The sequence below is a fragment of the Neodiprion fabricii genome, chromosome 4 (genome assembly GCF_021155785.1).
Source record: "Neodiprion fabricii isolate iyNeoFabr1 chromosome 4, iyNeoFabr1.1, whole genome shotgun sequence".
NCBI lineage: Eukaryota > Metazoa > Arthropoda > Insecta > Hymenoptera > Diprionidae > Neodiprion > Neodiprion fabricii.
The window spans coordinates 41,044,474-41,065,755 of NC_060242.1; the positions used below are offsets into that span (position 1 = coordinate 41,044,474).

The 21,282-nt window shown below is 41.5% G+C and overlaps 2 protein-coding genes and 1 long non-coding RNA gene across 4 annotated transcripts; 1 reads left to right on the forward strand and 2 right to left on the reverse strand.

The window, feature by feature from the left end:
* Positions 1-4: 4 nt before the first annotated feature.
* On the reverse strand, positions 5-8,132 carry LOC124179592 (autophagy-related protein 9A). Of its 2 annotated transcripts, XM_046564146.1 has the most exons (8): positions 7,898-8,132; positions 7,203-7,311; positions 5,382-5,698; positions 4,704-5,170; positions 4,418-4,602; positions 3,299-4,249; positions 2,722-3,102; positions 5-2,297 (listed from the first exon to the last, which is right to left on the reverse strand). In XM_046564146.1, the coding sequence occupies exons 2-8, from the start codon at positions 7,254-7,256 to the stop codon at positions 2,142-2,144; spliced, it is 2,511 nt and encodes an 836-aa protein (XP_046420102.1). In that variant the 5' UTR covers positions 7,257-7,311; positions 7,898-8,132; the 3' UTR covers positions 5-2,141. The 2 variants fall into 2 exon arrangements, with proteins under 2 accessions (XP_046420102.1, XP_046420104.1); XM_046564148.1 differs by lacking the exon at positions 7,203-7,311 and having other exon boundaries at positions 7,898-8,131.
* Positions 8,133-9,952: 1,820 nt separating this feature from the next.
* Positions 9,953-10,308, forward strand: LOC124179693. Its single transcript, XR_006870136.1, has 2 exons — positions 9,953-10,021; positions 10,192-10,308. It is a non-coding gene; the product is annotated as an uncharacterized LOC124179693 (long non-coding RNA).
* A 564-nt stretch (positions 10,309-10,872) lies between these two features.
* On the reverse strand, positions 10,873-20,503 carry LOC124179691 (mucin-5AC-like). The gene is made up of 9 exons (XM_046564363.1): positions 20,164-20,503; positions 15,924-16,060; positions 15,494-15,845; positions 15,239-15,425; positions 14,821-15,137; positions 14,414-14,726; positions 13,807-14,348; positions 13,059-13,692; positions 10,873-12,308 (listed from the first exon to the last, which is right to left on the reverse strand). Exons 1-9 carry the CDS (start codon positions 20,202-20,204, stop codon positions 11,943-11,945), a joined length of 2,889 nt encoding a protein of 962 aa, XP_046420319.1. The 5' UTR covers positions 20,205-20,503; the 3' UTR covers positions 10,873-11,942.
* Positions 20,504-21,282: the final 779 nt, after the last annotated feature.

The following is a 21,282-nucleotide window of genomic DNA, read 5'->3' on the forward strand; positions in this document are numbered from 1 at the left end:
CGTATTATTACGAAACGTATTATTTATCTATACATAATATAATCTTATACAATATATGTGTACAACCCTTATTGCATTATTTTATCTACTTTACATACTACATCAGTTAAGTCGTTTTCAAAAAATCATTATACTATACGTATAGATATACGGAGAATTCGTTCGGTTAGAAAATAGCTTCGTATGTTTTTACCATGAAAGCGATTTTCACTTTCACTTCGATTAATATACTGTAAACATCCCTACTATGATAATCGACGATAGAGTTACTGTTTCCGATAAACAGTTTTAATTTACATTGTACAATCACATTTCTTATCAAGTCGACAAGATAATAGCGTATTATTTTGACTAAAATAACGGAACAGTATTCATGCCGTCTTATAAATATTGAATTAGTGACAAGTAAGTTTCGCCGTCTTCAAGTCTCGTTGTAGCGGAAGCAAAGAAAAAAATACCAGTAGCATAATAAAATCGTCTGTACAAATTATTTGACGTTTTTTTCTTTTAATAAAACAAACAAGTTTCAAGTAGAGTATGTCGAACCTTAGAATATAAATAGAAGTATGGATAGTCTAGTATTTCCAGACCAGTGGATAAATCAAAGGTGTACATAAACCAACACACACGTGTTTCATGAATTCATTTACTTCTACTATCCGCATTCGCATCTATCCCAGATGGTAGAACTGTGAGAAATCGTACCGCTACTTACGAATTCCCGGGTCTAAAGTGACTCAAGTCAGAATTAAAAATTAAATAAACATCGGACGGGGTATATTTTTCTAGAAAGCAAGCGCTTCTGTGAAAATAGCTTAAAACATACTTTTTTTGTTGGCGTTTTATTTCAATAAAATATGACGATTCATATTCACGTTGCCCCTCCAGTTTCCTGTCAATAATTATCAATGCTGATTTTTGTATGCATGTTGTACGCGGTATAAATTAGTATTTGAACAAGTTTTATATACATAGCATATATATAATAAGCCGCGATACCCTCCCGCTCGATTCCCTGTCTCTCGGCTCCTTTACCAGCGGGCCTGGATCGTATTTTTGTACCCTCATTCATGAAATCGCACGGCATTCACATTACGTGACGTATAACGTTAACTATTATCATGACTAGAGAATCGTGGCATTGTAAAATTAAGAAAAATTAATATGTCATCTAACGTAGATAGGTGTTCTCTTTCAACACGCATGTAGGAATATACGAAAGATTAGGTCTTAACAGCAATACGTTAATAGTAGTAATAGTAGTCGTAGCAGCTGCAGCAGTAGTAGTGTAGTAGTGACAGTAGTAGTAGTAGTAGTAGTAGTAGTAGTAGTAGTAGTAGTAGTAGTAGTAGTAGTAGTAGCAGCAGTAGTAGTAGTAGTAGTAGTAGTAACAGTAAAGTAGTAGTAGTAATAGCAGTAGTAATATTACACATCGCAAAAACGTAGTTTGTAGATATAATTGTCGAAAAATGCTTGGAATCGGATCGTTATTATAAGTTTTACATAAATATCTTACAACCAGTCACAGCTGCGATTCGTAGGCATAATATTTGCAACCAACAATGATCGGATAAATCCTTTGTGCAAATAATATCAATATTGAGAATAATAAGCGCAATAATAAGCAAACGCGTGTATAAAAGAATGTATTTTTTTGTTTTTTTTTTCTGTTCCTTCCTTGCTTTAAAATTCGACTGCCAATTTCTTCAAGGTTTTCTAAAAAATAAAACAAAAGTGAACAATATGTATAGAAAATAATCTACGAGGTAATCTTAAGTCTGAAATTTTTGAAAATTGTTTTCACATACATACGCGGCGTTTGAGCCAGTAAAATTTTGTCATCGTTGTGTCCAAGTGATGTGGTGAAATCAATTTTATCAGCTCAATGCAAATATAACCCGCATACTGTATGTAGTATATCGTTAAGTGGGTAAAAACATTATCGTTTTGTTCGTTTAAAAATGATACTCAAGATTTTCTTTCACTTCTTTGTTTGTTTTTAATTACACAACGCGGCTCTATACGTTATATATATATATATGTGTGGCCTACATATACACTAGGCGTATCTGCATTGAGATGGTGGTAAATATCATACACACAGGCGTGCGCGCGTATTATAAGAGAAATTAAATATTGTGCTAAGAATCCTGGCCTGAATTTCTCACGGAAGAATCAACGTGACGTAGCAGAGGCGCTCTCTCCTGTCTCACTTCCGAAAGAGTGGCCAATTCTTGAACTGGGCTTCGTTGCCATATACTTCGGGTTGCCATTTCTTGATAGCCTCGTCTTTTAATCTGAATTGAGTGAAATGTTTATCATGTATTGTGTTTATAAAAAATAATTATTAAACACATTTTTGGGCGCAAATAATCTTTGAACATCGTCTCGTATTTTTGCAAATCTAGCAGAAATTTGTCCAACCGTTGCATACAAATACTTTACAAATTTTATTATTATTTTTGTTTTTGAACAGTTTTGAAAGAATGCTTTGATAGTTAAAATAAATATGTTCATCTCTCAATCAATGTTTCTCTATATTTTTTTTAGCAACTTCACAACCATGGAGATTAGAATACTAAGAATATTAGGCACTAAGTATTTTGATTCTTGGTAATATTAACTTTATTTGTCCCAGAATCAGTGGTAGAGAAGTCAAAAATCGCGCAACGAGCATAGCCGATTTTTAGACTCGTAACATTGTAAATAAAAGCCACATACTTGTCTATGATGAAGTTCGTGCAGGTACAGTGTAGATAGAGACATATCAGCAGCGATTAGTTCCACTGGAACAGTAACTTCCGACGACAAATCGCGCCCGGAGCCAAATACCGAAGCCCCGAGCGACTGGTTTGACAGTCCTTGATGAAGACTGTGAAGGAGACCTCGGTCGTTGTGGAGGGGTCCCTCGGCTCTGTTCAGGCCGCCGCGAACAGCAGGTGACGCTGCATCGGATCTAGGGTCGTGCAGCGAATCCTCGGCACCTCCAAAGGCACTTGACGTTCCCGGCTGGGTCATGAAACTCGCGTTTACTCCAGACACGGTGTTTTGAGACTGGTTCAATAACGTGCCGTGTATTATGCTGGATACTAAATTGTTGTACTGAAAATAGAAGACTTTCATTTATTTTGTTACCACGTCGAGGAATTCAGAAACATCCGTGTTTGGTTCATCCCAGGGGATACAAAGTTGGACAATATTTAATAACGTATTCTCTTTGGATCGTTTTCTAAGATGAAAACTTGGAAAATAGTAGCCAAGATCTGGCATACCAAATTGTTACGTCCTTTCAACTCACCCCAGCCCCCAAACTGGACAAGCTGTTCAAGCTGCTGTAGAGCGGATTGATGTCGTTTGGAATGTCGCTGGCATCTTTCTTGGCCCTTTCCCTAAGCCCAGTGACGAAAGTTTCTGCGTGACTAGGAGGTCTCCACTCCGGATTAGTAAGAGTGAAATGTATGAGAGAGAGTTCCGTCTTCCCGTCTTCAGCCTGAGTGTACTGATTGGACATGGGAACGTGAATCTTGTTGAGATGGTCTCCGTACTTGTTGTCAAATCCGATATTACGCTCCTCGATGCCAGGGGTCTGAGGAGCGGTCTGCCACATGGGATTACCGTGCTTCCTAACATCCATTTGAGCAAAGCTGCAGACGTCACCGACGCCGGTAACTTCGATGGTAAAGTTTCTGTAGAAGTCAACGATGTCCAGAGCTCGTGGTCTCATTTGAAAACAGAGAATAAACGGTGTGAACAGCGGCGACAACAGTTCTTCCAGCAAATGTACGGCTCTGTATTGGAAAAGCTGAGCTACTTGAGCTCTGGTTGACATAGTGTGAGCGTGTCCTCGCCAACTGTCAGGTCTGTAATGGGTGTGAGCCAAAACTGCGGTGAGGAGTTGCTCGGGACACCAGACGAGGTTTTCGTCAGGTATGAACGCCCTCGCGCCGGCAACAATTGCACCCAGCATAGTCATTGTCGTTAAAACGTGTTCGACGGTCAGTACGTCCTCGTCGTAGATCGTCAGTATCAATAACACGGCAAGTATGCTCCCGGCAACGAAGGCAACGTTCTTTGCGATCACTGTCATCACAGGCGACGTGAATATGCTCATATACCTCGACGCCGGACGATAGGCACGGTTCAATCGCGCGTTCAGCTCGTGGTCAAGTTCGTTGAAATGGCGAAGGTACAAGCGACCGTAAAGAGACCACGTTCGAGATCCGAGAGTGCCTGGTTCCCTCTTGATTATCTGTTGAAGAGAACGAGGTTGTTAGTAATTTAAGAGTCTTTTTTGACTAATGCCAGTGAAAAGTATCATTGATTACATGAGTCACTGTTGTTCATCTGGTGTCATTGTATCAACATATGAAAGCATTTTATACTGAATCGAAAAGTTTTTACTAAAGAAACTTCTTACCTCTCCGTAGTTGAAGAAGGAATACAATATTTGCCAGAGAAAAACTAATGGACATAAGATGAAATTAACAACGCTGACCCAGAGTATGTGCTTGGATAATGTTCTTGCCAGTTCCTGTCTTTTGTTCAATTTTTTGTAGTCTTCTTTGAGGTGCCAATTGTTTTCAAAAGGCGACCACGGCCCCCCTGTAATCAAGGGAAATGGAACAAAATGATAAGCATTTTATCTATTTTTCTTCTTCTTTTCTGATAGGGAAATGTTGCAGGTGAGTTATTCGAATGCTTACAGAACAATAACAGCTCCATATTGTATTTTAGACCCCGTGTCATAAATATGACTTCTCCAATTATTGGGAAATTGAGTCTGACGGGTAAGAGTGACTTGTTGATCATGGCTACCATGTAATTTTTGAATCTCAATATTCTATGGTATATATCTAGCTCCGACAGCTCCCGTTTATGTATGCACATCTGTTGGTCGATTTGAACATCCCTAACACGCCTCTGGACTTCGTGCCACGTCAGATTGTCCAATTCGCGATCTTCGATTTTCAGTGCTGTGTTGAAAAACTGCTTTATGTCCCAGAATTGTGTCAGGTGGTATAATACTTTGACGGCACGCAACATCCAGAAGATTACTGCGACTAGAATGCAGAGCCACGTTATCAGTCCCATGGATGCTGCACATTTGCTTGGAGAGTATATCGCATCGTTTATCGATGTTTTGTGCGATGTATTGTTCGTAATGTTGTCCCTGAAAATATATAATTGAATTGAGAAAATGGCCCGCTCAAGTTTTTGAAACTATGGACGCCCTAGCGTTTCTCGCAAGAAATACCGAATTTCCTGTGGTCCGCTGATGGAAACAATTGAGTATTTGTGATGAAGCACTGTGGTCAAACTTACTTAAAAAAAATACAGAAAACATTGAACATTATTTCACGTCGTTGAATCATATTTCTTACCTAAATAAAATTGAGTAGTCAACGCAGTGGAAAAGGAAAGTTGAAAACGTAACTACAAAGATGAATTGTCCAAGTTCTAAAGTCTCCTGAAGAATCATACAAGCGAATCCATGCTTTTGGTGGTAATGATACATTCTAGTGAAGAACGAGTCCAGATCTTCTATGTGATTCCATCTCGCCTTGCCGCCTTCGGGGACGACGTGTATCATGACCCCCGATTCTTGCGGCGTTTCTTCCCCATTCCCATCCCGCGCTTCATCTTCACCTTCCGAATACGTCTCGAGCTGCTGATACCTACCATCCAGCACTGTTGTCATCTGAAATTTATTTTCAGCATTAACTTATTTTTCTAGAATGGATTTATTCCTCTTAAATTCAAAATAAGGAAAAAACTGAAAGATACATAAAATTATCAACGAGCACGAATACAAGTAGGCAGATACATGTAAATTAAAATTACACCATGAGACACCAGAATATTCACAGAAGATGATAGTTTTCGGTACACTGCTAAGATGCAAATGATACGGCGAATGAAGGAGGTAACGAGTAAATTGAAACGGCTATAATGATAGTTAATGAATGAATATTGATTTATAATCAGGATGATTAGGTGAACTTTTTTCGATTACGTTCCTTGCAAAATGGGAATTCAATGCCATTGCCAATATCAGGAGGAAAGCGCATATGAATTGGATGATATAAATACATCTTTTCAAAGATCCGTAACATTCATACGTGATAAGTTAATAGTAAGAATGAACTCCCCGAAAGTCATGTGACGTGAAAAATGAGACCGAAACAAAGCTGTTATTAACAACTTTTACAGACACACAGGCTATTTCTAATCTCACGATTCTTTGCCTGCCTCGTGTTTAGAGCACAACTTTTGACAAATAGGGTCTTCTGTCATTTGTCAACTTATGGACGCCTCTCAAATGTAAAATTCGTTTTCAAAGCTTTGTTCGTGGGAGGAGAGTGTAGCACTTTCAGATTACTACCAGTAGTAAATAAGATTGCAACAAATGCGAGGCAAAAAAAGAGCTGTAAACCATTGTCAATATATTTGCTCAGAAGTTGAAACTTTGATTTTTTTTTCAATAACAAAGTAGGGTGAAATAATAACTTTGGTATACGATGATACTCGAGACTGAAGCTAACAGCCAGAATTAGCAGCTAATCGTTCTAATGTTCATTCGGATAAAACTGATCTACATTTTTTGATTTCCAAAAAGTTTAAAACATTTAGCTGCTAACTCTGCCAGCTAGCTCTAGCTTCAGCTTCATCGGCGATACTGGCTAATTTGCAGACATGTTTTTATTGAAGACGCTATCTGCTGGCTACACAGTGCCGAGAAATTTACGCAGTATTTATCAGAAGATTGAAATTTATTCAATTAGTATTTCGAACATGTATTTTAATCCATTCTACTCAATCCTACTCGAAGGATCTACGTTAGTACAAAATAGGCGAGCTGTTCAAGTGAAGAATCAGAGTCAAAGGTCAAAGAAAGTGAGACAACGAGGGGATCAGTTTTCAATATAGTGAATATCGATTTTAAGTGTGCCGTTAAAATTCTCTGTCATGTAATATTTACTACCAATAGTGCTTTAGACTTGACACGTAAGACTTTGTATAAGATTTGCATATAAAACAACAATTATGGATTGCTTTGAAAAATGTAGAAAATTGACGATCGACTCGATTGATTCAGCATCTAGACAACGAGTGGTGCGCAGATTCTAGCACATGCATTAAAGCTACAAAAATAAATACATAATAATGTTATGCAGCGAGCGATGAATACTGGTAACGATTACCGTTTGGGCTCTGCGACTTGGCTCCAGGCAGGTAATAACGGTATCTCGTTTCATTCTTTCATGTTATTAAGCTCATTTAACTACTAGCCAACAGGTGCGCTCCAAGCATCTAGAATACATTTTGTTAAATGTATCGATCCCTCTTCTTTCATCCTTGTTTGTGCATCTCTTGCTCCTCTCAACATTCACATTGTAATCTTACGCTCTGCGCAACTCGCTTTATTTTCAAAACAGCATATTCGTACGAGCTACATCGAGGAGTATGAAAGAAATGAAAACAAAGAGAAAACTGAACAAGACGAATCATCATCGCGAAAGTTTTATATTGTTAAATATATTTTTAGGTATGTGTGTCACAACAAAGAGACCGATCGAGTAAGTGTTGCGGCAGGTGAGGAGGCCAAAGACCTTGGCAATACAAATGAGGATGAGGAATTCGGCGAGAATTTAGTTTAATATCTGCGTCAACGCGCAATTATTGGCGGCTGATAATTTGTGGCATGATTTATCGCATATTTTTTATTATTAGGTCGACTGATAACGCGTAATTTAGAAATGACCTTTGTACGACGAAAATAGAACGTGCGATAGATCTTAGATGGCGGGGAGGGAAGGGACGAAATCCGTAAATAACACACGAATGTACGCCAGGCTGTGACACAGCTGATCTTCATAAACAAAGCGAATCGTCTTACCTTTATCATCGAGTTTCGCTCGACCACCGATTCTGATTTAGGTTCTATCTCACGAAATCAATCACTTCGATGGTCAATCTCACATGTTGAACAACGATGTGGACGATCGTGCACTGCTAATTTAGACTTTTGACTGTTAAAACCGTCCGGACTTCGTCCGCCTCGCCATTTTCGCGTACTTTTTCATCACTGCTGTTCTCATTTTTCCATTTATTTCACCACTCTGCCGTTTTCTTCACTCTTTTGTCGCGACGATTGCCACTGGCTGCAGCGACACTGCCGGCCAATATCGAAACACTGTCGGTAACACAGCTACGTTGACCTACCGACTGTGTTCTTTTCGGTCGATGGTAGACGGAGTCTTCACCTTTCGTTACCCACTTAGTCAAGAGCGGAAGCTTCGCCAGTCACGGATTGCAGACTTTGTAGACAAACGTCGCAAATGTTGGAGAGTCGGCGAAAGAAGAAGGGTCACGTTTTCAACTTTTCAAATTTCATTAGTGCTGGCATATTTGATCTCAACCACCGAGGGGAAAAGATTTGTCAAGTCTCGAGGGGTCTTTGGAATTCTTGACATCTGGCTAAACTTACAGCCCAGAGTAATTGGAGCGAGTTATTACTTGAAGTTAGCACAGGTTGCAAGTATTGAAGGTGAGTTAGATGTGCAACTTTTGCTTCAGAAAATTCATGCCTCTGCACGGGGGTGTTGATTTTTATTTTTTATTCATATCTTTATCTGATTGTGAGGATATTCAGTCACACTTCTGCCTGCTTCAAATGTTAACGTTCACAGGCCGCTTACGCACTAACATAGTCTGTAATTAAATATCAGTACACTTATGCGAAATAAACAAAACCGTACGCGAGACGGACGGATTAATGGTTTGAAAATTATTGCAACGCAGTTATATGTCACATGGTTTGATTTACCGTCATTTCTACGCATGAAAAGATCAGGGTATGAGTGGATGATAGGAGGAACGGTAATCATTCGAGCATCCAGAGATGTGTTTTGGATTATTTCTTGCTGTTCATTGCTCATATTACCGGTACTTGTAAAAACTTTCAGTATGCTTCAATTATTGAAATAATATTTAAGATTCAATTGCGTTTATTGATTTTGAAAATAAAATATTAACAAAACGTTGCCTATTACTTGATTGCAGGGGTAGACTTAGTTGCACCATTTTTGACCGTGGTTACTGATAATCTGATGTGAATTAACCTCATTAATTAATTAACTCAAACCTGCACTGCTTACTCTACTCAGGCAACACTCTACTTTCTCCCCTTAATTTACGAATATAGTTGTAATGAATAAAGTGAAAACACTGTGGTAACTAAATCAATCACACATCAGTGAGAAGAGTGACAAAAATGTCATTGAGATGATCATTATCTACCATCAAGCTTTTAAATTGTCAATACATTTCACTCCTACATTTTAAATGGCATTAATTTCTTTTCAGTTATTTTGTGTACTCGTATTCAATAACCAAGCACTTATTTGTTCTCTCTGTTATCATTTACGTCTGTAATTCAATTATTCATGCACTACAAGCCTCTGTAATATTCTAATAAATTGTATCACTGAATGTTTTATTCCGTTTTTGTTTCAGTATTGAAAGTGTGACAGCAACGTTGAACCCGAATTGCTGGTACGAAAAACATGCCTAATCTGTGGAGCAACTTACCAAGAGAGTATCAGACCTTCGGATCATGGATTCTGCTTAAACTTCTAAGAGTTTTTCTTGGGTTCAAAATATGGTACTACTGATGCGTACTTATATCTACTGGACTCTTCTTCACACAGTTTACAATAAATCAGGTCGTCTAAAATTCGGAGTTTACACTTCATTATAGCTCTATAATAGTAATGCATTTGAAAACTTCAACAGAAAACAACAAAAATGGATGTTTAAGGTAAAAATATACAACAGATTTCATTTTCCATAGCATTTTACTTGCCAAATTACTGATATTATCAATTTTATCCAGAGTGAAGAAAAGCTTATAAGATGGAATTACAAATCACTGGTTTTATATTTTAGGCCAAGGAAATACGCCTAAGAGTTCGAGCAAAATCCATGCTCCAAAGGTCCGATACTGACCTTGTTGGAGGAGGTAAATATATTTCTTCAATAATTAAGACCCATTTATTTGTTTTCGAATATTTCCCTGTGCGAAACTTGGAGTAGATCAATATAAGAAAAAACAACAGTAATAATAAATTTCGAACCTGCAGATCTGTGGTAAATAATTTCCAATTTTATTTTTTCTTTTTATTTTTTCAGAGTTGAGCAGAGAGTAACATCTGAGTAACTTCTCTATGAAACGATGTTTTTGGTGAGTTGCATGTGTTTAGGTTACTGGTGTTTTTATCCGGGATTCACGTGGCGGAACGGCAATAATTGTTACAAAAATCTTCGATTCATCAGCTGCGTGGAAAGGCTCTTTTGCGATCACAACCAAGCTAGACTTCCAATTAAATAATTTTTTTTTCGCCATCGATTTTGTTAACGCTTATATGTCCCTAGAAACTTTGCACGTTTCTGTAAGTGGAATGAGCATCGCGACCGGAAATCAGTACTTGTTGAGTATTCGGGAAACGGAATTAGGTCGCAGATAATTATATAACGTGAATTTGAAATTACTAATTTTGTTGTTTAAGTTGTGGATTCACCAGACATAATTACATTCACTCGATTGTTCAATCAAATTTTCCGGGTATGGCATAAAGTAACGTCACCTCAAATTGCATGCCAATTTCTGAAATGTTTTTGTATAACTGAGAAGGTATCAATGAACTTATACAGGTGTAGTTCGTTTAAAAAAATGTCGTTAAGCATACAAAATGTTTCTAACCTGTTATAGTAAATGTTCATGCACCAATAGTCCTTCTCTAGCAGTCTTTAAAATGATATGGTACACCCTAACAATAATGGTATAAACTTGGTTTCCATGTTATGACAGAATTTCATAGTTTACTGTTTTACGTATATTTTTTATCGAAATATTTACAGGATTTTGGGGGCATTACAATTAATAATAGTGTACAACGGTAAAACGTACGGTGTTCATTACAGCGTCGCGCGGTTTCTAAAAAGAAAGAATGCAACAAAAAAATGAACTTTATGTGTAATTGAAACGCGTATCATTAAAAATTAGTTTAAGTACAGCAGTGCATATGCAATATAATAATTGTAAAAATTAATAATTAAATAGGAGTACACACACATTTCATATCGAATTAAATATACACATTAGGTATTGTAATGATCACACTATTAAAAATTGGCCCAACTATTTTTCGTAGTAAAGATTTAGTATTTTCGTTTTTTTACTCTATGCATTTTACATGTAGTTTTTCAATCTGCGTATAAAATAAGGGCCAATGAAGTTGATACGTTTAGTTTATTACAAATATCGTGATTACACTCATATGTAACTAAAATTAGCATAGTTATTCATTCTTCTTCCTTTTTTTTTCTTTTGCTATTTTCATCATTTATGAATTTTGTATACACTAGTAAAAACAGTTTGGCATGATGTATAGCATTATAAAAAAAAAATAATAGATGAAATCACTCATCGATGGCGATATACAGACGGAAAAATTTCTATTTTACTAAAACGTAATCGGTGATATAAGTATAAATACTGGTGGACGGAAAGAAGAAAGAAAAAGAAAAAAGATGATTAACATTAAAATCCATTTCATGAGTATTTCAATGGTACCTACCACCCTCATTAAAATTTGATAAATTCGGAGAGCATACACTGCAAACAACTACAGCTACAGACGAATCGGACCTCTAAGTATACTATAGATGAAAAGTAATTAGAAAAACTCCGTAGTAAAAAACTAAAAATATTCGACAGATTTAGCTATCTACTTCGAGATACCGATCAGGCATGGGTAGATGCGCATTTGATATCGTAAGCTCTCTGGTTCCGGTACCATACTAAAACGGATTCACGCCACAAGGGGTCATAAATTAGGAAATGGTACTTCGCGGTGCGTTGAAGTACCTCCTTCTTTCGCTTATTCTCTAGCGATGAGCTGTCCAGGGCGTCGAGGTGCTATCCTACGCCTCGGAGCCAGGAGCCCACTGAGACCCCTGACTTCCTCTTGTTTTTGGCTCGCGGCTGTGCTGGATTCAGTTTCCGCTTCCTCGGTTACCAGAGACTCTGCATCTTCGGACTCCTCTGCAGAGGCTTGCTCGCTGGCGGCTTCCGTTGTCGGTGCCTCCGTTGTCCTTCTTCGGGGCAAAAGAGGCGACCGCCTTGGCGTAGCTTGCGTGACCACTCGGGGAGCCTTCGGTTGAACCTGTATTCTGTTTCCCTTTCTCAGCCTCGTTAGCGGGCTTTCGGGTGTCGTAGGCTGCGGCGGACTCGTTTCCGCGGGGGCCTGAGGGTCAGAAAATTTTACCGGGTGTTCAATTGAGTAGGGTTTTAAGTCATAACGAGACAACATTATGAGACACAAAGACGCAACAAATTTATCATCATTTTGAAATCGAATTTGAGTACTTATCTATTCATCTTGAATCATGGTTTATTTCGATTATCCAATGAAGTAAGTATAAGTTCTGACTATCCAGATCTTCAGCTCTGATTGCGTTTAAAAGGATGTATTTCATTAGTGAGACACTATACTTCGAAGGTGACCTGCTTTCATAAGAAGTTCGAAAAAAAATGGCAAGAGCCAAGTAACGGGAACTTCTTTAAAAAGTCGTGACCAAAGTGAACCTTGCAAGTGACTAATTTATTTGAAATCTTGATATTACGCATCGGAAAGTAGGTATGCGATATGCCCGTACAGTATATATAAAAGTTCATGCACAGCTGGCGAGGTAGAATGACATTTGAAAAGGTCAATTAGTGAAAGTAACTGCGCGATTATCGTCTTCGGTTGATGCCAGATTGCGTGATTCGAAATGCGAATTATCGGTACCAGCTTTGCTTTTCGTAATGACAAGAGTACCCATCGAGAGATGGTATCTCGTTCGAATTATAGTTAATTTTGGGCAAACAATTTCATGGAAAAACTCGTCAAACGGCTGCACTGCTGGCATAAAAGTGAAACCGTTCGAAGTGGATTCCCGTACAAAACGCGATGAAAAGGTTGATTTGCGAATAGAAGCTGAGAGCAGCTCACCTCGTGAGATTCTTCTTCGGTGCCAGCGCCATCGGGTTCTTCAGCAGAGACTTCTGCCGTGCTGGGTGCCGCCGTGGTGGTTGTCTGCAGCCCGGGTCTTACTCGAGGGTTGATTCTTGGTCCCGGTCTGAGGGGTCTTGGTCCAGTACCAGGGAGTCTCGGTCTGACGATGGACCGCGCAGTGGTGCTGGTAGCTTCCAGGCTGCTGGTTTGTGCAGTTTCCCCTGACTCTTGGGCCTCCTCGCTGGTTGCGGGTGCCGCTGTCGTTGGTCTTCCGCGTCTGCGGTTCAGGTTCAGTCTGTTTAAGGATGGACGAACCACTCCGCGAGTCACTTCCGCGGCCGGAGTCGACGATTCTTGTGAACTAGAAACGGCTGGGGTGGCCGTCGTCGTCGAAGACCTAAGCCCAGGTCCGCGGAATCTATTGCGACTTGGAAGGCTGGGTCTCTCGGCGTTCACCGAGCCACTGCTTTGCTTCTGAACTTCTTCCTCCTCAGCTGATTGCCGTTGTCCAGGTCGTGGTCTCTTGAAACCTCCGCTCGTTGATCCAAAGCGGCTGCGAGTACGTGCTGGTGATTGCTCAGCCGAAGACGATGACTCCGTTGTCGTCGAGGTAGACCCAATGGTCTTGAATCTGATACGTTTTCAAATGAAGGATTGAGGGTGAGTTGGGTCTCAGGTAAACTTAAATTTTTTTCAAATTCAAGGCGAACCGTGAAGTTCATTTCACGCCTGAATCAGGACCTACCTGTTCCTAGATCCAATGCCTCCAGGTACTCCTGGTCTTCTGAATTTCCCTTTTCCAATCGTCTGTTGAGTTGTGGTGGTCGGTGGTTCGGTTGTGGTTGTTGTTGTTGTTGTTGTTGTTGTTGTTGTTGGTTCTGTCGTGGTTGTGGTAGTTGTGGGCTCGGCGGTGGTTGTGATGACCTCCATTGTCGTCGGGACGTCAGTTGTACTGTCGTCTTCCGACAAGGTGGTCGCATCCTCGACGTTATTTTCGGCGGTGGCGGCATCGACTACATTGTTCTGACCCTGAAGAAGGAAGGCGTAAAGGTCCAGGGCGACTTTGTCCATTGCTGAGGGGTTTTCTGTGGTCGGAACTTCGGTTGTCGTCGCATCCGGGTGATCCTGATCCTTTGAGGCGCTTTCCATGCTGACAGAGTCCTCGTAAACTTCTTCCTCCACTGGTGCGGGAGCCGAGTTGCTAGCTGGAACGATCAGTTCGGCTCCTCCTTCTTTGTTTTCCTCAACTGCAGTCGTTTGTTCATCTTTGTTCAGTTCAACTTCGACCTGAAAAAGTAGATGCATGTTGCACCGATTTCTCCTCCAAGTTCTGTGGCTTTCGATTGTCTTACCTCGGGATTGGCGGCTGCAACAGGTCGCCGTCTTTGCGGCACAACGGCTTCTTCAGAGGTTTCCTCAACGGGTGCTGCTTCCGGGACCTTGGAGGCTTTTTGGCGGGTACGGAGGGCAGGCTTTTCTTCTGGTTCCTCATTTGGGGTGACTCCCAGGAACCTTAGAGGCCCCTTGGGGAGGTTTTGCGGGAACTCCGGTCCTTCCTGATGGGTTCGAAAACTGCTGGAATCAACGAGGTCCAGACTAGGTCGTGGGCGGTTACCTCGCGCTCGGCTAGGCTCCGTTGTTCCTGTGTTGTGATTCGACCTTGACCTAGGGATAATTGCTTTCGACAGTGACCTCAGAATCACAATAATTCAGCATTCCTAAAATGCTAAATGTGTTGATTGTTTCTTCGTCAATTTACCTGGGTGGGAATCTTGTGTTTGCGGGCAGTCTTTCTTCCGGTACAGGTTCTTCGGGCTCAGCGATCTGTCTGTTTCGCGCGTTGGCGCGGCTTGGGATCACCTCATTGCTGGCCGGTTCAACGGTTGTCGAACGTTCAATAGACGAGTACTTGTTTTTGCCGGTCGACGCACCGCGTCTTGAGACTGGCGATGCCGTCGTCTTGGCCAGACCTTCTTGAGTGTTTGTCTGGGAACCTGCTTTACCTTCGTCCTCTTCGTCGTAATAATAGTACACGTATTCGTACTCGTAGTCCTTGCCGTTAGGTCCTTTTTTCACCTGATTTTAGGGGTTGGAAAGAGGTTAGCGTTAAGGAGTCGAGAAAACTAATGGGCTTCGAATTTTTTTCATTGTTTACATTTTGCTCTCAAATGGCTTACCTGGATGCGGGAATTTGATCCGGCGGGTACAAGGCTGACGTCACTGAGGTCGCCGAAGTGCCGGTCGGCGAAGGGTGTGTAAGCGTCTTTGCTGTCCTCGCGGATGATGTTGACAGGCACGAAGTCAAAAGCACGAACCTCGCGTGGGGTGGTTAGAACCGGCATCATGGTGGTCGGGTTCTCCGGGCTGATAAGTACAGAAGATTAATAGATTTATGGTTGATTTCACCGCTATGCAACTTCCGGGATTCTTACCTTACTTCAACTCCAGGGATTATAGAGTCGCGTTGAGCCCCGAAATTTGCTTTCACGATTTCAACCTTCTTGACTCCATCCTCTGGCAGGACGCCAGAGTCACTGAAATTCTCGATTTGTATGCGAGCTTGCCTTTTAGGGTCGTTCTTTTTGGATTTCACCTCGTCTTCGTAAGGCTCCGACGTTTGTTGAGTTACCTTCTTCTTATCCGTTCGCTTGTCGCGGCTCTGAACCGCTCGCTGAATCACTTCCTTAGCGAGTTCTACCTCCATTGCCAGCTCCGCATCTTCTTCATCGTCCTCGTCTGAGGGCTGCTCTATTTCTGCGGGGATTTTGTGCGCGGTTACGAAGTCTGGAAGAAAATCAATTTATACCATAGGTCAAGGGTTTTGGGGCTGTCAGGTTTACAGGCCAGGGCTCCTGGACTTACCTTCTATGGGAATCGCTCGAGCCTTCAACGGCGCCGAATCACCGAGGATGGAGTCGTAATGTACAACTTGCTGACCGGGTCGCGCTCGAGTCACGATATCACCGTCGCCCAGAACTACAGCTATCACGCTATACACCCTGGAAAACAAAATCGAGAATTTGAAGAGCGTTAAGATGTTCTCTGGAATCGCCTATTTTTAATGGTGAATTGATAATTTGCAGAATCAGTTTTTCCGTAAGAAGTTATCCTAAAAAACACGAATGAAGTGGTGATTGAAAGTCCGACGATTCACTGGCGTTTCTCTAAATACTCATTGTGAAAATTCCTGCGAATATTTACCTAGTGAATAAAAAGAGTACAGCTTCAGGTGAATTTTGTTCCAATGAATACTATCCAATGAGCAAGGAGTAGATATGTTAATAATTGTTGTAATGTAACTCGATACTAAACGCCAAGAAAATTGAATATTTTTGTATCGGTTCATGATAAACCGTTGTGAATTTATTATAGACGTTACTTTCACTGTCAAAATCAGTTAAAAAAAAGATAACTAGATTAAAACCGTAGAAAGTTAAGCCTTCGTTGTAATTAAGAGCGAGATGCGTCGTGATAAATCACGATGATTTTTCTTCTTTTCTGATCCGCGATGCCGGTAGTGCCAATTATCCCAGACCCACCTTGTGTGCCGAGCAAAAATAAATTATTCAAAAAGCTGGAGTATAAGCGCGTTAACGTAGGCGATAATTTACGAACAATTACGGTTTATTATATATAGGAATGAAGTCGGGAGATGTGAAAATTAATTCGAGCGTAGACCCTGCGGGCCTCTTCGACCTTGATCCGTCCTCCTGAAATGGGTGTATTCGATTGGGATCAAGGTGGAAAAGGCGGGGATCGACGTTACCGAAGGCTCCTGCTTCTCGCCAAGGGAAGTGACGTTCTTGTGACGTGACAGCGTGGCGGACTGGCTTCTTCGAAATATTCATTCCGTGAACGAGTCGAGTCCTTGCTATAAAACCGCACTGAATGCGGATAACGAACAATCCGCCGGTAGCCGACCTTACTCTCGTTTCACCGGCAGCCTACTACAGAACAATCCATTGTCGCCAAGTCGATCGTAATTCAAATGTGTATCCGCCTTGGCACGAGACAATTATACGTATTACACAATGACACCAGAATAAAAGAACTTCCTCCAATCAGCTACGCGACACGATATGGCGTTCGCTGTGCAGCTCAAGTACGAAGAATACGACAATAAATTATGCTGTGAATAACTGATTCCATTCTTGCACTGAAGACTTTCTTTAACCATTTTGTTCCAAATTGAAATTCGGAATCTACCCTAATTGCCCAACTTGAAGATAGAGGCGCGCTTTCTATACATGGAATGACTGATTCTGAAGATAATCAACTCACTACATCAGTTAACAGCATCAGTTTTCTCGACAGAAATAGAGGGAATCTGAAACTTGAGAGCGTTTACGACGATGCGTTGGGGATGATTTCGAATACATTCGAACCAAGTTGAAGTGGCTCGAACGAGTGGATGCGCAAATCCTTGATTTCCCCGATAACCAAAGAGCGAAATTCTCTCTTGTGTGCGCGTAAAATATCCACAGGTGGTGTCGGATCGTTCGTATATTAATATACACGCGTGGAATTCATCGAGAAGAAATCATACGGAGAAAGTAGTTTTCTACACTACAGAGGCTTGGTTGGTGCAGCCAGCAGCCGCGGCCCGGGCATACAGCAGACGTCTATCGGCGGACCGGGTTACGCAAGTCGCACAGCGCAGCGTCACCGCAGAAACCGCCTCTAACCAGCCCACAGATGTTTTAACGGCTATCTCAAAGGCAAACACACGTACGTATGCCTACAAATGTGATTTTTCATCAGCTTTTACCGCTTCGCTAGTTTTGTATCCACCTTCCTAGTGGTGAGCTGATGGCGACCGGCTGCCGGTCCTCATCGGGACGCTGGCTGGCCTCGGAGGGATGGCCAGGCCCCCGGGCCATACTTTCAACCGTTCGGCAGTCGAATGTCAAATCGGCGCACGTTACTATTGCGAAAGCTGTGGCCACGGAATGTCGAAGTGCCTTGTTACCGTAGCTCATTTCCCCGGCTACCGAGCCAGCCACCCCTGGCGCAATTTGCCCCAGGGGAACCCCATGTACGATGGTCGCGTAGCGAACAAGTAGAAGTAAAGTAGCAGCAGTAGCAGTATTAGTAGTAGTGACGGGCTGAAGTACCGTGAAACTGAGAATTGGAAATAAGTTTTGCGAGTACGGAGAGAAAGAGAATAGGTAGGCACCATGGGGTGGTCAACAGTGACGTGACAGGAAAGTTTGAGGTACCGTTATTCGATTCGCAGATATGATCGATCATTTAGCTTCTATATCCTTGGGCTAAGCTGTTCTGAAGTCTTCTTTGGGAAGAAACAGGATAGTCTGCATAAAAGATAGTAGAAAACTCCGTTTGTGATTGAATAAAATCCAGTGAAATCGGAATGCAAATTTGCAGCTTGTGGAAGTGGTATTGAAAGTTCAAACGACGAGTACATCAGTCGTGGTCCTTGAAGAAAACTTGAAACCAACATTCTGTGCATAAATTTCTTAATGACTGAATGCAGACATAACGGTTTATTTTACGCGATTGGTCTTTTTTCTACTGCCTACACGCGTTTCAACGTTACGTGGGTGAAGGGTGGAGAAGAAAATGTCTCTGACAATATTACGGTGTGGCTGCGAGGAGGAGGAGGATAAGAATAAGTGGACCTCGAGACGCGTGACTCACACGAAGACAAGCAAGCCTAACGCAACATGCCAACGAGGACTGCAGGAATCGAGTCATACACATATGTTTAGATCCTCTATTTTCTCTAAAGCTATGAAAGTGGTCAGGCTCGTCTTCCAGCGAGAGGCTGCAACTGATCTGCAGCACGCTGCTGGTTTTAGAAATCATTACTCCGCCCCATCATATTAAGCGACTCTACAATCAACCGCGATTGGTTAAGTGGACTGTTCAAACATTAATTAAATTTTAAAAGGAGTTCAACCGAAATATGATGATCGTTGAAAATATATGATGTAGACATGCTGAGAAAGAGTCGCGAAATATGCCGTATAAAATGGTGTTTTGGGGTAAAATTTGTTGGTAATTTGGAGGTAGTGATATATTGATATTGAATTGTCTTTCATGTCGCGTACAAGTTTCGGTCGAGCTCACGGGGCTACATAATCTCTACGTTTGTAAATTTATGTAAATTGTTTTGAAACATGATCGTCCGCTCTGTTGCAACATTCCATATATATATAATATTTATACATATTTATATATATTTTCTAGAAAGTAAAATTTGACAAGCATATAAACACGCACAGTTTAACGACTTCAAGTTATGCAGGTATATATGTAATGGCTAGCTTGTGTACATAATTAGTTATAACAGTCGGTATGTGCAAACATTCACAAATCCCAGGTAGTCTTGTGTGTTTACGATTATGTATATTAGAAGCGCCTAGTGCATTAACGAAACTGCGGAATGCCGATGGGCCAATGAGTCTATAATAGGGAGGGAATTGCTGAAAGAGAAATAAAACAAAAGCCGAAATGAAACGAAACACCGCGACATCTCGGGTTATTTGCACGACAACGAACGTACCTACAACGCGGTAAAAGTTACAGCTTCGCTGGAACTGTAGGCACGATAACTGATTTAGGACAAGCCGAGAGTGAAAGATTTCTATGCACATACGTAGGCTGTCGATCAGCAATCGCGTGGTTGTTTGTCGGTTGCATCATTCACGAGGGGTTTGTGAATGCGAATAAAAACAATCAGGGTCTCTCTACAAGCCAGAGGCGCTTTCCCGTCTCGCAGTCGGACGTGGAAGAACTGAACGCTCGCGTAGGACATGAAATTCCGCCATTTTTTCAGTACACTTGCAGAAGAAAACGGAATCACGACGATCAGTGAAACGAGGCTTGTACGCTCGGCTTTGTTTTATGTCCTATTTTATTCTCAGATTTCTTTTTCTTTTTTTTTTTCGTTGAGTTTGTTGCATCAATACCGCGAGTATATACCAGTTAAAAAAGTTGCTTAACGAGGTCGGAGATGACAGCCGTAAACTTTAAACTTAGGATCAGACAGTCCTGGCATATGGCATAATGTGAAGAGTAAAAACGAGTTTGGAGTTGCGAGAGTTGAACCGACTTAAAAAATTATTCCGATGGTACTTACAGGACGGCACTCTTCAGCCACATGATATTTCCGGGCCTCATTCTGCCCCGATTCTTCGTCAGTGAACTTTGAGCGAAGTTTAACGTTTAAATGATCGGTGGCACCGAGAAAATCACTTCAATCAATCTAACGTCACTGGTCACTGGCCCGCATTGCTGTTTCGAAAGCACTCGCCGAATCCGGGCGGCCCCTCTCGCACTCGGTGTTACTTCGGTGAATTCGGCTTGTCTCGGTGATCGGCGACCCCCGAGATTTAGGAGGCGGAGAAGGAGGTCGTGAACACAAAGTGGCCAAGTTTATCGCGACAGCCGGACGCAGAAGGACACGGTGAGGGTATGAGGACGGCCGCGAAGCCAGACCCCTACTTATACGCCACCCACCACGTCGACCACCGACACCCCACCAGCCTCGAAGAACGGAGTACCGAGTGTCGGACACCTCTGGAGACCGTTTGCAGCAACTTCGATGCCGCCTTACCTCTGGCCCCAGTCGGGCTGCACGCTGTCTTATGAGGAATCTGTCTACTCGACTGGATGCAGCCCGGCATTCTCGGCACTCGATCCAATTCCAGAGAATTCAAATTACACGAAGATTTACGCAAGTTACCAGCAAGTACAGTGGAATGGTCGAGATTCCCGAGAGATTTACTACAGACGAACGACATAAAAATCGTTTTAGGTATAAGTGGTATCGACAAACTTACCGCAGTAGACGTCTCATGTGTTGCTTCTCTGTGAATTTAGAAGAACCGAAATTAGGCCTAATATAAAGATGTTCACAGAAACTAGTTCTGTAATTTCCTCAAATGATATTTATTTTTGTACGCTTCTTTTGAAAATGATTAATCTTTGTCCGCATACATTACACTGGCTTGAAAAAACCTCGGTCCTTGACCCCTGGGCGGTATGCTTACTCAGGAGTTCGTTGAGAGTTCATTTGGGATTCGGGTTACAGTTTCCATAGATTTCAGTCATTCGAAAGAATTTTAAAAAGTTACTCTTCAGGAGTCGATGATTTTCATCTATCGTACAACGCACATCGCGGTGGAAATAATGAGAGGCGGCGTTTATCCAAGAATTTTAGAAAGGCCTTTTGGAGTTTATCGTGAAGCATAGAACC